Here is a 14,349-nt window from a genome sequence, read left to right on the forward strand (position 1 = left end):
CCTCTTCTTCATGTCTCTTCTACATCAACATGTGTCCCCTCTTCTTCATGTCTCTTCTACATCAACATGTGTCCCCTCTTCTTCATGTCTCCTCTTCATCAACATGTGTCCCCTCTTCTTCATGTCTCTTCTACATCAACATGTGTCCCCTCTTCTTCATGTCTCCTCTTCATCAACATGTGTCCCCTCTTCTTCATGTCTCTTCTACATCAACATGTGTCCCCTCTTCTTCATGTCTCTTCTACATCAACATGTGTCCCCTCTTCTCCATGTCTCTTCTACATCAACATGTGTCCCCTCTTCTCCATGTCTCTTCTACATCAACATGTGTCCCCTCTTCTTCATGTCTCCTCTACATCAACATGTGTCCCCTCTGTGGAAAGAGACTCTGAAAGTTTCAGGAACAAAGATTCTCTCTCTTTTTGATCCATTTCTATAAAAACCTGTCTGAAAATGAGCTGATCAGATTTTGGCCACTTTGTGATGTCATAACGATGTGTTGTCTTGTGTAACCATTAGCCAATCAGCAACCAAGGTAACTCCCCCCCCCCCCCCCCCGCCTTATCACCTGAATCTCCTCCTAGAGCTCCATTGAGTTCTTTGTAACCAAATGTCTCTCAGAGGGGCGTGGGGAGGGGCTCCTTATTTTCATCTAAAGTAACAGACAGAGAATCAGCACTTTGGAAACAGGGCTGAAACAGAGGGGATTATGGGTAATGCTGCAATGATCTGTTTGGTGTTTCAGCCAATCAGAGACATGTTCTGTATATATCTGAAACCTGTAATATATTGATGAAAAACGGTATAATGGGGGACCTTTAATTTCCTTCTCCTCTTTTCCCATGATGCATCAGGCTCCATGAGTTCGATGAGCAGGTGTATGCAGTTCGTGAAGGGATGGCTCGAGTCGTTCCCGTTCCCCTACTGTCGCTTTTCACCGGATACGAGCTGGAAACCATGGTCAGTGTTTTAATCAGAATATATTCAAATGAACGCAAGTTAAAAGACGGGTCAGAAACACAACAATAAATGTGACCGTGCCGTTTGAGATGTGTTTATTTATTGCATAGTAAGAGATATTAAGATTTAGAAAAAGACCAGATATAGAAAAATCATCAAATCTAAATAAAACAAAAATACTTTTCTTGTTTTTACTATTTAAAGTAGCAGACAGTAATGTTGTTATTAAAAGTATATATTGTATCATGTTTGGAGCAAAAATTATTTGAATTGGGACGGACTCTAATATAACATCCACAAATATAAAAACAAAATACTTATTCTGGATGTTGAGTGTAGCTGCGAGGAAAGCAATCACAAAGAGATGGCTCAAACCAAACGGCCCATGTATAGATGATTGGTACGATATCATCTACGAAATCTTTGTAATGGAAAGAATAACCTTCTCTTTGAGGCTCCAGGAACACATTTGAGGACATTTGGGAGAAACGGAAAGTGTATTTTACCCCGATACGCCCTTCTTTTGTTTAAAAAAAAGTATATATTGTGCAAAGCATTATTAATGAATTATCCCCCCCCCCCCCCCCCAGGTGTGTGGGAGCCCTGACATCCCCCTGCACCTGCTGAAGTCGGTGGCCACCTACAAGGGGGTGGAGCCCACCTCCTCCCTCATCCAGTGGTTCTGGGAGGTGATGGAGTCGTTCTCCAACACCGAGCGCTCGCTCTTCCTGCGCTTCGTCTGGGGGCGAACCCGTCTGCCGCGCACCATCGCCGACTTCAGGGGGCGGGACTTCGTGGTGCAGGTAAGCAGAGACGTCTAGGAAGTGCGAAGGATTAGATCAGGGGTGTCCAAACCTTTTTCCACCGAGGGCCACATACAGAGAGATACATGGCGTTCTGGGCCACTCACTCGAGGAGGGGTATATTGCCTCATAAGTTATAAGTTAGCAAAATCAGTCAAATGTCGGTCAATTCATCTTGATACCTGAAAGTGCTGTACGAAACACACCAGCCTACATCACAGCTCTCCAGAGGGTTTACTTTATTTAGTTTGGGCTTTTTATATCAAAATGTTTCCAACTTCAATTGATTGAATTTATTTGAAAAGTGGGTTATATATTTGTACATATATATTTAACCCTGGATTAGATTCACTATGTTGCATGTTATGATCGAACTTCTGGACAAGAAATAGAGATTAGAGATGATAGCCACAACTACTACATTGACGTCACTGTGGTTCGGAGCAGCCCCATCAAATATTGAAGTGACTGTTATTTTGTATATATTGATTGTTGTGCTTTTATTTAGGTCTTAATGTGTGCACATGTATAAATGTGTCTTTGACTGTGTATATATAGATATACATATTTGCATACATATTTTTATATATATTTGTTTTTTGAACCGGTATTTCGATCTCTGTCTGTACACACAAACTGAAAGATTGACAATAAAGTTGACTTTTGAAAAGAGGCGAAGCATTTTGAAAAGAAAAGCTGGGCTCTGCTAAATGCAGTGTTAAGATCCCCTGCTACTTTAGTCTGTTTCTGTTATTCTGCATTTAAATTCTCAGTTATTTTGTTATACTAGACACTTAAAGGGGTAGGTAATTCACTTCAGAAACACTTATATATTCAATGGAATGCTCTGAACATCCCGATAGCAATGAATATATTAAATGCTTTGACAATAAATACATTAAAAAATGTCATCTGTGGAAGCCGTGGCGCTGTAAAAAGCACGACCAATCATCTGAGCCGGCCCGGCTAAAGTAACTGGATGGCCTATCTGCCTGTCAGCCTTCCATCTGGGCACAAACTGATCTCGTGCCCTCATTGGTCATGTGCGCGTTCGTGTGTGTTGGAGGAGGGGCTCTGTGAGGAAGTCTGAAGGAAGGGGCAGAGTTTTTTTTCAGCTGCGTACTTTCAAATGCTAGCACTCGAGCTGGTTTCTCCATTCTTACCAGCCTACCTTTTAGCTGGATTTATATTCGATGCAAAGTCCACACAGGAGTCCCTGAGTGGGTAGCTGCTTTTTACAGAAGTAGAACCAGCTTTATATTCCCTGCAGAACTAAGCGAGTCCTGTTCTCTGCCCCCAGGTGCTGGATAAATACAACCCCCCCGACCACTTCCTGCCCGAGTCCTACACCTGCTTCTTCCTGCTGAAGCTGCCCCGGTACTCGTGCAAACAGGTGCTGGAGGAGAAGCTGAAGTACGCCATCCACTTCTGCAAATCCATCGACACCGACGACTACGCCCGCATCGCGCTGTCCGGAGAGCCGGCGGCCGACGACAGCAGCGAGGACTCGGACAACGAGGACGCCGACTCCTTCGCCTCGGACTCCACACAGGACTACCTGACGGGACACTGAACACACGCACACACACACACACACACACACACACACACCTTTAATCAACACACACACTCATGCGGCTTTCTACGAAGACACGAACGTCTGTGGGGGAAAACGTGCAATGAGCTTTATTATAAGCTAACGAGAGGCTCTAATTTAGTTTCTTTCAAATGATCCGCTGCACATGTCGTGTTACATGGGAATTATGTATATTTACACTTAAAAAATAGCACTGTGGTAGACCCCCCCTCCCCCCTCTGGTTTGTGTGATTAAACCCTAAGTGTGTATAAAGGAATGGATGTACGACACGGCAGTGGTATTACTTTTTGTTTTTCTTGGTAACAGCCATTTTTCTTTTTTAAAAAGCTAATTAACTTAAAAAGAGAAATGTTGGTCACTCACTGAAGGGTCATTTTAAGATATTTACCCCCCCCCCCCCTCCACCAAGTCTGTGCACTGTCTCCTTAAAGAATGTATATAATATGATTGTGCCATGTATTCACAGAAGGTCTCATTCCTGCATATTAAATGTTGATACAATTCTGTTAATACATTTAAATGAGAAAATGACTCGAGTGTGATGTTGTTTGTTTGAATTGAGCTATTTTACATCATATTTTGACAGTTTGGAGAAAAAAACAGTCAATTAATCTGTGGATCAATTGTTATTTTTCTCTAAAATATCAAGTTTCTCAAAGTTGGTGAAGGTCCAAAACCTGAAGACATTTACTTTATTAATCAAAGAAAAGCAAAATATCTCCATATTAGCGGCTGAAAACATAATTTAATACAATTTGTGCATGAAAATGATGATTAGGAAAAATATTTGGAGATTATTTTACTGTAGAGCAACTTTCCAATGTTCAACTCATGGTAAGATGTCTAGAAAAATGTCCATCCCAGTCCCACAAACTCCAAGGTGATGCATTTCAATGTCCAAAGATATTTATCTAAAAATGATATGAATCAGAGAAAAGTGAAAATCAGATTAGAGAGGCTGAAAACAGCATTTAAAGATATTAGTAAAAAGTAAAAAATGATTTCAACAATTACACGATTGTCAAAATTGTAAGAGATTATTTTTGTCAATCAAGCCCCTTATAAAGTATTGACTTATTGCAACAAGAGTCCTAAAGAAATGTCAGAATGTGTCCAAAAAACTATGAAAAGTAAAAGTTTGAAAAGTATGTGTGATAAATGTCCACATATATTTAAAGGTGACATGTCATGCTTTTCCGGTTATCGCCCGTCCCCTTGTGTGTTATGAAAGTTTGTATGCATGTAAACGGTGTGCAGAGTCAAAACCCTCAAAGTACACCCTGTAGCGAGTAAAACTCTAACACAGAGAAGAACTCCCCAAAACGCCTCGTTGGAGATACGTCACTGTCCATTTGATTCTTCCGGGGACATCATGATGTCATGTCGTCCCCGGAACGAAATGGACCAATCCGTGGAGCCGTTACGTTACGTCCGCGGAGCCGTTACGTTAAGCCCCCGCTGATTGGTCCAAATTGACCAATCCACGGACTTCCTCACACACTCAGTGCAGGCAGCTCTGCTGATCTCTCCTCCCTGGCTGCAGGCTGATAACAGACAGTTGGGATCGCGGCGAAATTCTCTCTGCAGACCCATTCTCACAGCGTTTATCAACCTTTCTCTTACTCAATATCAAGCCACACTTATTGTTTTTACTTCGGCTGTGACTTTGTGTGTGCTCAGGGTGAGTTTGGCTGTGTTTCGCTGTGTATCGCTAAACAAGGAAATCACACCTCCACGGAGCTCAGCGCGATTCACAACGTCCCGACTGGTCAGAGCACACTGGGCTCACAGGGAGGGGGGGGGGCAAGAGCTGCAACGAGCCGTTTAGTGGAGAGAGTGAATACACATACTTTACAGAGATGCTGTATGCGAAACCAATGTGAGTTTGGAAAATTGCACAGTATAAATCTATTCTCGTAGACCTCAACAATGGAATTATGATCAGTGGAAATGGCCATGACATGGGACCTTTAATTTAATATTATTAGAATTAAAAAAACAGCACATTTCTAGCTTTTAGGGGCAGAAAAAACAGCCTTTAAAGACATTTCTGTGTGTTTGTTTTGCTGTACTTGTGGGGACCAAGTATTGAGAAACAACCGATTCTCTGAGGACATTTCTGTGTGTTTGTTTTGCTGTACTTGTGGGGACCAAGTATTGAGAAACAACCGATTCTCTGAGGACATTTGGTGTGTTTTATTTTTTTATGTAATTTTTTTTTTAAGGCAAGATCTGAGAGGCTTTACAGAACAACTGGTGCAACACAAATGAATACAAGTGTTTCATAAATCTTTTTAAGAGGCTGTGTAGTCTGGATCAGGGACTTATTTTTAAATGTAATGAGTTTGTAAAGAGTCAACATGCTGCTGTCCTCGTGAAGCCTTTTATTTGGGTTTTAGGTCAGAGGTTCATCTGGGTCTATTCTCTCTTTAAATCAGTCGTATCGAGTTTATTGCCATTTACTGAAGTACTGTACTTAAGTAAAATGTTGAGATACTTTACTTGAGTATTTACATTTAATGCTACTTTGTACTTCTACTCTAGTACAATTCAGAGGTAAATTGTGTACTTTTACTCCACTATATGTATTTAATACCTTTAGTAACTTTACAGATCTGGATAAATGATGTGAAATATAATCAAGTTTTAAATCAGACTTTAGTTCCACCTGGAGTAAATCCACCATCAATCAATCAATCAATGTTTATTTATATAGCCCAATATCACAAATGTTACATTTGTCTCAGTGGTCTTCACAGTGTGTACAGAATATCAGTATGACAATACGACACCCTCTGTCCTTAGACCCTCACATCGTACAAGGAAAAACTTCCAAAGAAAACCCAGTTTAAAGGGAAAAATGGGAGAAACCTCAGGGAGAGCCACAGAGGAGGGATCCCTCTCCCAGGACGGACAGACGTGCAATAGATGCCGTGTGTAAATTGAAAAGATAATACATTTGCAACATAGGTAGTCCAAATGTTTGGAAATGCATGTGTGTATAATAGGAAGATGAATCCACGAGGATATCCATCCAGGACCTATGATCCAGGACCACAGCCACGACTCAAGATCCAGCGCTCGCGATCCAGGACACAGGACCGCAGGATCATCCATGACTCCGGATCCCAGCGTATATAGACACCAAAAAGAAAGACATTTGGGGAAGCTGGGTTAATCGGAACATGAGTGTACACGGGTATAGACAGAGAGAAGGAAGAAGTAAGATGTCCCCCGACAAACTAAGCCTATATCAGCAAAACTAGGGGCTGAATCTAATCAGCCCTAACTATAAGCTTTATCAAAAAGGAAGGTCTTAAGCGCACTCTTAAAAACGGATAGGGTGTCTGCCGCCCGAACACAAACTAGAAGCTGATTCCACAAATGTGGAGCTTGATAAGAAAAGGCTCTGGCTCCCATTGTACTTTTAGAGATTCTAGGAACAACCAACAACCCTGCATTCTTGGAACGCAATGCCCTAGTAGGACAGTAGGGTATAATGAGTTATTTAAGGTAAGATGGCGCCTGCCCACCAGCTACCCTGCAGTCTACAAAGTCGTTCAAACTAGCTGCACCTTTACCAGCTTTGAGAACACTTTAAAGGTCCCCTATTATACTGTTTTTCATCAATATATCACAGGTCTCAGATATATACAGAACCTGTCTCTGATTGGCTGAAACACCAAACAGATCATTGCAGCATTACCCATAATCCCCTCTGTTTCAGCCCTGTTTCCAAAGTGCTGATTCTCTGTCTGTTACTTTAGATGAAAACAAGGAGCCCCTCCCCACACCCCTCTGAGAGACATTTGGTTACAAAGAACTCAATGGTGCTCTAGGAGGAGATTCAGGTGATAAGGGGGGGGGGGGGGGTTACCTTGGTTGCTGATTGGCTAATGGTTACACAAGACAAAACATCGTTATGACATCATAAAGTGGCCAAAATCTGATCAGCTCATTTTCAGACAGGTTTTTATAGAAATGGATCAGGACAAAAAGAGAGAGAATCTTTGTTCCTGAAACTTTCAGAGTCTCTTTCCACAGAGGGGACACATGGTGATGTAGAAGAGACATGAAGAAGAGGGGACACATGTTGATGTAGAAGAGACATGAAGAAGAGGGGACACATGTTGATGGAGAAGAGACACGGAGAAGAGGGGACACATGTTGATGTAGAAGAGACACGAGGAAGAGGGGACACATGTTGATGTAGAAGAGACACGAGGAAGAGGGGACACATGTTGATGTAGAAGAGACATGAAGAAGAGGGGACACATGTTGATGTAGAAGAGACATGAAGAAGAGGGGACACATGTTGATGTAGAAGAGACATGAAGAAGAGGGGACACATGTTGATGTAGAAGAGACATGAAGAAGAGGGGACACATGTTGATGTAGAAGAGACATGAAGAAGAGGGGACACACGTTGATGTAGAAGAGACATGAAGAAGAGGGGACACATGTTGATGTAGAAGAGACATGAGGAAGAGGGGGGACATGTTGATGTAAAAGAGACATGAAGAAGAGGGGACACATGTTGATGTAGAAGAGACATGAAGAAGAGGGGACACATGTTGATGTAGAAGAGACATGAAGAAGAGGGGACACATGTTGATGGAGAAGAGACATGGAGAAGAGGGGACACATGTTGATGTAGAAGAGACATGAAGAAGAGGGGACACATGTTGATGTAGAAGAGACATGAAGAAGAGGGGACACATGTTGATGGAGAAGAGACATGAAGAAGAGGGGACACATGTTGATGTAGAAGAGATATGAAGAAGAGGGGACACATGTTGATGTAGAAGAGACATGAAGAAGAGACATGAAGAAGAGGGGACACATGTTGATGTAGAAGAGACATGGAGAAGAGGGGACACATGTTGATGTAGAAGAGACATGGAGAAGAGGGGACACATGTTGATGTAGAAGAGACATGAAGAAGAGGGGACACATGTTGATGTAGAAGAGACATGAAGAAGAGGGGACACATGTTGATGTAGAAGAGACATGAAGAAGAGGGGACACATGTTGATGTAGAGGAGACATGAAGAAGAGGGGACACATGTTGATGTAGAAGAGACATGAAGAAGAGGGGACACATGTTGATGTAGAAGAGACATGAAGAAGAGGGGACACATGTTGATGTAGAAGAGACATGAAGAAGAGGGGACACATGTTGATGTAGAAGAGACATGAAGAAGAGGGGACACATGTTGATGTAGAAGAGACATGAAGAAGAGGGGACACATGTTGATGTAGAAGAGACATGAAAAGGTGGATTTTGCATAATAGGTGACCTTTAAAGCATCAATAACTATAATCAAAACATATATATTCTGAAATCGACTAATCTGCATAATGGGTACTTTGTTGGTACTTTAAGTATATAATACTTTTGTATTTTTACTTCTGAATGCCGGACTTTTACCTGCAACAGAGTATTCCTACTCTCTGGTACTTCTACTTTTACTGAAGTGCACGATCCGAGTATTTCTCTCACCTCTGCTCAGCTTTCACGCAAATTAAATCGGATTTTGATTTCTTCTTTCAATATTTAGCCCGCTGGATGCTGGTGTTGATGTTAACCCTGGAGCTCTATGGGATTAAAGGAAATCTCCCATAATTCCCTCTCTCAGCATCATAAGGGCCGAGCCTCCTTCACGTTCACAGTAAGGTTACCCCCCCCCCCCCCACATGTGCACAGGCATCACTTCACATTCCTCGTGTAGCAAAACTGTGTGTGCGCGCGTGTGTGTGTGTGCGCATGCAGAAAAAACCTGTCTTGTTTTATGAAGGCTTGATTTGGCTTAAAAATCATTAGCATTCTTTGTGGATTTAGTGCTTTTTTTTGCACTAAGCTGCTGCGAGTCAGGTGATTCAAATAGTCTGGAGGTCGGGGATAAGTCTCCATTTATACTCAAGTTATGTGGTATTTTGGTTGTTGGATAAACTAATCAGCACAGGAGAGAAATGTTATGCCTTCTTGTGCATTTGGCATATTCCTACTGTTGTATTTTATAGTGTCTTTCTATATTCAGCTTGCTATGAATGCATGAATCATTTGCTAAGGTTATAACAGTTTTGGTTCATTCATGACATCGAGGTTTTTAAAGTGTGACTCGGAGATCCAAACTGTTGCAGAGGAGGCTCAGTGAACGCAAGTGGAACAATATGACTTTAGTGTTTAAACCAAGTTAATGTGTGTACAGTAGGATTTGAGATACAGTCGTTTTGTGGATTTTTATATTTCACAACTGATTGCAATGTGGATTTGTGTGCTGGTGCATGGCTTGGACATCAATTCAAGCACTATATTGGTGGACAATATTAGCACACAGTAGATTCACTCAAATAATATGGTGGACAGTAAATATAGTCTAGTAAACATGCACGCTGTTGCAGTTTCTCCCTCTAGATTTGTACTATTTTAAACTATTAGCTTCCCTTTTTGATCAAACCTTATTTGTTATTTTCTGGCCCTCTCTAACCTTTCTTGTAGAGAGATTTTGTTTGTTGATGTTGTGCATCCACGATACTGTTGCACATGGCCGCTTTCTTTAGACCAGGCTAATCGAATGGACAAGCTAACCACGTCAACCAATAATCATACAAAGTATAGAATGTACTTTAATGTGCTTTACAGAAACATTGATGCACCAGGATATATCTGACAACAACATTTCCATCAATGGCTTCCGGACTATTCGGGCAACGCTACCATCAACAACATTTCATTCAACATTTCATTTATTTCATTTAATCGTTTATTTGAACCGGGACAATGCACATTGATGAACACTTTAAGTTGTTTTCATTTGTGTCCACTTGACTGTCTCCTCCATGATTTCCTGTTTGTGTTTTTATCATGTTTTGTTGCCTATTCTTTCACACACAGTGACGTCACGAGCTACCCACAATGCAACGCGCGCCATATATATATATATATATATATATATATATATATAAATACGCCATTTTCCTGGAGGTGCTAATATCCTGGAGGTGCTAATATAAACAGCTAGCTAACGTAGCCACGCAGAGCGCACTAGGTTTTTTTTCTGAATTAACGACCGAAGAAATCGCTGCATGTCTTCGGATTACATCTCTGGACTTGAGGGGTGTGCTTTAGGTCGTTACCAGCGTGAACTAGAGCTGTGTGGGTTGTCGGACTGCCCTTACAGACAGATGCAGATGTATGGAAAAACGACAGTGGCCTTCGTCGATTTTGGCTGCATCTACGTCTAATTTCTGGAAACACCAGGTGAATACCCCACTTGTCACAATAATATTATCATGCCAATGCATATATGTGGTATTTTAGAGTTGACTAGATATTGATTAAGGCAATAGACTATGATATTCTGCTTGCACCTCGCGTGAAATGGCGGATACCGGAAGTACGGTGTCGCACTCGGCCCAATACCCGTAAGTGTGTGTGAAAGAATTAGCGTCTTCTTTCTTTTTTTTTTAACAAATTGTACGGTGCCTTGGGTGTCATGAAAGGCGCCTAAAATTAAAATGTATTATTATTATTATTACTTTTAAAAAATAATGCTTCAAATGTAAATAGGCCGGATTTTTAGCTTTGAGCTAATTTCCAGCCGTAGTCCCTCGCATACAACGTTTAAGAACATGATATTTATATACACAGCAAAAATAAATACATGATATGCAGAAAGAGCATGAGCAGCATACACGCATTCACCACATGGCAGTACAATGTAGCAGCAACGACATATGAAGTGCAAGAGATGATACAAGAGCTACATGAAGTGCAAGAGGAAATACCCCTGTGTTAAAGTGCATTTAGCGGTGATTGCACAGATGTTTGTTTCTCAACCATTCTTTGAGTTGACGTTTAAAACTATTGAGAGAGGGACAGTCCCGTGTCTCAGTTGGGAGGCTATTCCACAATGAGCTGCCTTTAATGGAGAGGACATTTTGTCCAAAAGTGGTCCGTCTACGGTGGACCTCACAGTCTCCTCTGGTTTCTGACCTAGTGCAGCATCCAGTGTGTTTTTTCCAATGTTTCCTTTGATGGCCTCTGGACTATTTACATGTAGGCTCAACAATTATTGCAACCAAGGCTTCATCAAGAGCCTGAATCTTCATCATGGGATGCCCTCATGTTGTGGAATTTTACAGTTTTCCCACTATCAGAACAAAAAGAAACTTGTAAATACCTTAAAGGTGGGGTAGGTAAGTTTGAGAAACCGGCTCGAGATACACTTTTTGTTATATTCCATGGAATGCTCTTAACATCCCGATAGCAATGAATATCTGAAGTGCTTTGACAACAAATCCATAAAAAAATGTCATCCGTGGAAGCCGTAATACTGTAAAAAGCACGACCAATCATCTGAGCCGGCCCGGCTAAAGTAATTGGATGGCCTACCTGCCTGTCAGCCTTCCATCTGGGCACAAACTTATCTCGTGCCCTCATTGGTCATGTGTGTGTTGGAGGAGGGGCTCTGTGAGGAAGTGGCAGATTTTCTCCGGTTGTGTATTTTCAAATTCTAGCGATCTCGAGCCGGTTTCTCAAACTTACCTACCCCACCTTTAAGACTGAGTTTTTATATATTTGGTGTGGTGTGAAGTTATTTCAAACTTATAAACCATATTACATTTCCTAGGCTTAACTCTAGAGCGTCTTAGGGATCAAATATCATATTCATGATCCTATAGGCATTCAGCCACACTAAGCGAGTAAACTAAGTTAAGGGGGGTGAGTTGGCGCCTTTGATCAAGCTTAGTCTGAGGGCAGGCCCTGAAGACTGTGAGAACCTCTGACACGAGAGATTTCTGTATTTGTGTTTCCCCTGAGCTCCACCACTGCCTTAAAGTGGGCGTGCTCTGCGTGCAAGGGCATGTGATAAATATGAGTGTGTCTTATAGAGAGACTCAATGCTTCCAGGAAAGTGTCTGTTTGGAGCGATAATATCCTAAAGGCAAAAGTTGGCTTCACTGTTACAATAGTGCATTGAAGGAGGGAGAGATGGGAATTCATGGGTTGTAAAGATTGGCCTACAAAACATATGGTTGTATTGAAGTTCTTCACCAACAGATTCATAATTCTCTGATGATAACAAGTCATACAGTTGTTTGTAGGTGCCATAACACTACTTAGCTCAAGTTCATTATTTGTATTATCATTATTATTTACGTCACCTTTATTTGCTTGTTGAGTACTTCCGGTAATTGTCACATGGGTGTGGTTTGGTTTATAAGTCAACTGTTTGATGTCGAGTGCACATGACAGAGGGTGTGCTTGTGCTGTCATTTTTTCTGTTGACCGTTTTGTCCATAGTTACTATGTTTTGATTTTGTTTATTAAATATCCTTACAACTATATTGCTTCAACATGGACTTTCTTTTCGAAAACGCGTCACAGTTTAAAGCCAAGTTTAGCCTCTCGGCGACTCAAATGTAACTGGGTATTGAGCCGCCACAATGTTGGTGATCCTTGACTTTTCCTTGTGACATGTCGTAGCAAATATTTAATTGATTGGCATTACACGTTATACAAAACTTAATTTTCCCCTCAGGATGAATTGAAATAACTTGGACTTTTCTTCGAGCACCGTCAGGTCAACATTTTAACGTGTCCAATCTGCTGAAATAATGACCTTGCCATCAGCTTCACCAGCTGTTCTGTGTTTTGAATGCTTATCAGAAATCATGCTTATCCTTTTGGACATAATGCCCATCGTTGATAGCAGGCAGTTAAAAGCTAATAAGAAACGAGTGACACTTTCAACGGAAGTCTTACACAGCCATAACCAAAATGCATAGGCCTTACTTGGACCCTAATTTGGATGTATTGTTTTTCACTTCCAGCAAGTTTCATGAAAATCAAGCAAGTCGTTTTTTCTTAATTCTGCTGACGGGCAATTAATAACCTTTTTGACTGAGTCCTAAAACCCGGAAATCGGTTAGAATGTAAATTGAGCAATGTTCAACTTTTGAAGCTTCGACGGAAGCGTCAGCCGATCAAATAATTTGCCAGTACAAGCTCTGGCCAATCAAACCGCGTGCTTGTGTGTCCGGGGCGGGAGATTCATGTGATTGGTTGTTGGTCGAGCTTCAGACACGCCCGCTGGCAAGCTTCAACGCACGCCGCCGTGTGGACGCTGCGTTAATCTGGTTTAGCAAGCTGACTGACAGACACGCAGCTCCCCTTCAACACCTGGAGCTTACATTTGGACTGCTCATCATCATCATTTCGTTTTTAAGCTATTCGTGCAAAAGAAAGGAAAATTCACACACGACTTGAGAAAAACCTGGAAATGAGTTAGGATGCTGCTCAGCTCGGCAAGCAGAAAGACAGAAAGTGAGAGAGAGAGGCGGCAGCAGCATGTGACTTTCATGTGGGAGTTACACAAAGAGGCCCGATGGTCCTGTGTCTCCAACTTTGACCAAGAATCTTAAGAACCCTCAGGTCAGTGAATGCACCTCAGATTGAGATGATGCCTGCGTCACTGCCCCCCCGGCGCTACATGTGATCACACAGTGCGCACCCTCCCCCCCCCCCCCCCGGACATCCTCCTGGTTTATCTCCCTGCAGACCAGGTGACTCCTCCCCTGCTCAATGGACAACATTGTTTCTTAATTTTTGAGAATGAAGAGTCCTGGAAACACAGTGGGATCAGAGAGCAGTTTTCGGGGAAGTGAATGGATGTATATTTTGGGATTTTGTTCAGTGGACTGGATCATTTTTGTACGGAGGGGTTGGAGGGTTGTAATTACTTTGGTTACATTAGTCTGGTTCACTTGATTTTACTCATGTCTAAATCCTAATCTGCTCAGTTGTGTTGACTCAAAGGCAAATGTTTTAACAGGATAAATTACAGATACACACCCTAAGTTTGTTTTAGAGCCCCTCCCCCCCTTTATACCAAATCCCAGTTGTCTACTTTCGCGGGAATTTGTGATTCAAAAGCTATTTTTGTTCCATATTCCTTCAATCTGAAACTTTGTGTCCTTAT

The 14,349-nt window shown here is 41.8% G+C and overlaps 1 protein-coding gene across 8 annotated transcripts in view; it reads left to right on the top strand.

Moving 5' to 3' along the window:
• The window catches only part of herc2 (HECT and RLD domain containing E3 ubiquitin protein ligase 2), a 102,450-nt gene extending 98,558 nt beyond the window's left edge, over nt 1-3,892 (top strand). For all 8 annotated transcript variants that reach the window (XM_034081617.2, XM_034081618.2, XM_034081621.2 and 5 more), the window contains exons 89-91: nt 855-960; nt 1,551-1,763; nt 3,064-3,892. In XM_034081617.2, the coding sequence (XP_033937508.1) occupies nt 855-960; nt 1,551-1,763; nt 3,064-3,336 (592 nt within the window). In that variant the 3' untranslated portion in view covers nt 3,337-3,892. The remainder of the gene's footprint in view (nt 1-854; nt 961-1,550; nt 1,764-3,063) is intronic.
• Nucleotides 3,893-14,349: the final 10,457 nt, after the last annotated feature.

This window comes from Pseudochaenichthys georgianus, chromosome 4 (genome assembly GCF_902827115.2).
Source record: "Pseudochaenichthys georgianus chromosome 4, fPseGeo1.2, whole genome shotgun sequence".
In the NCBI taxonomy this organism is placed as follows: Eukaryota; Metazoa; Chordata; class Actinopteri; order Perciformes; family Channichthyidae; genus Pseudochaenichthys; species Pseudochaenichthys georgianus.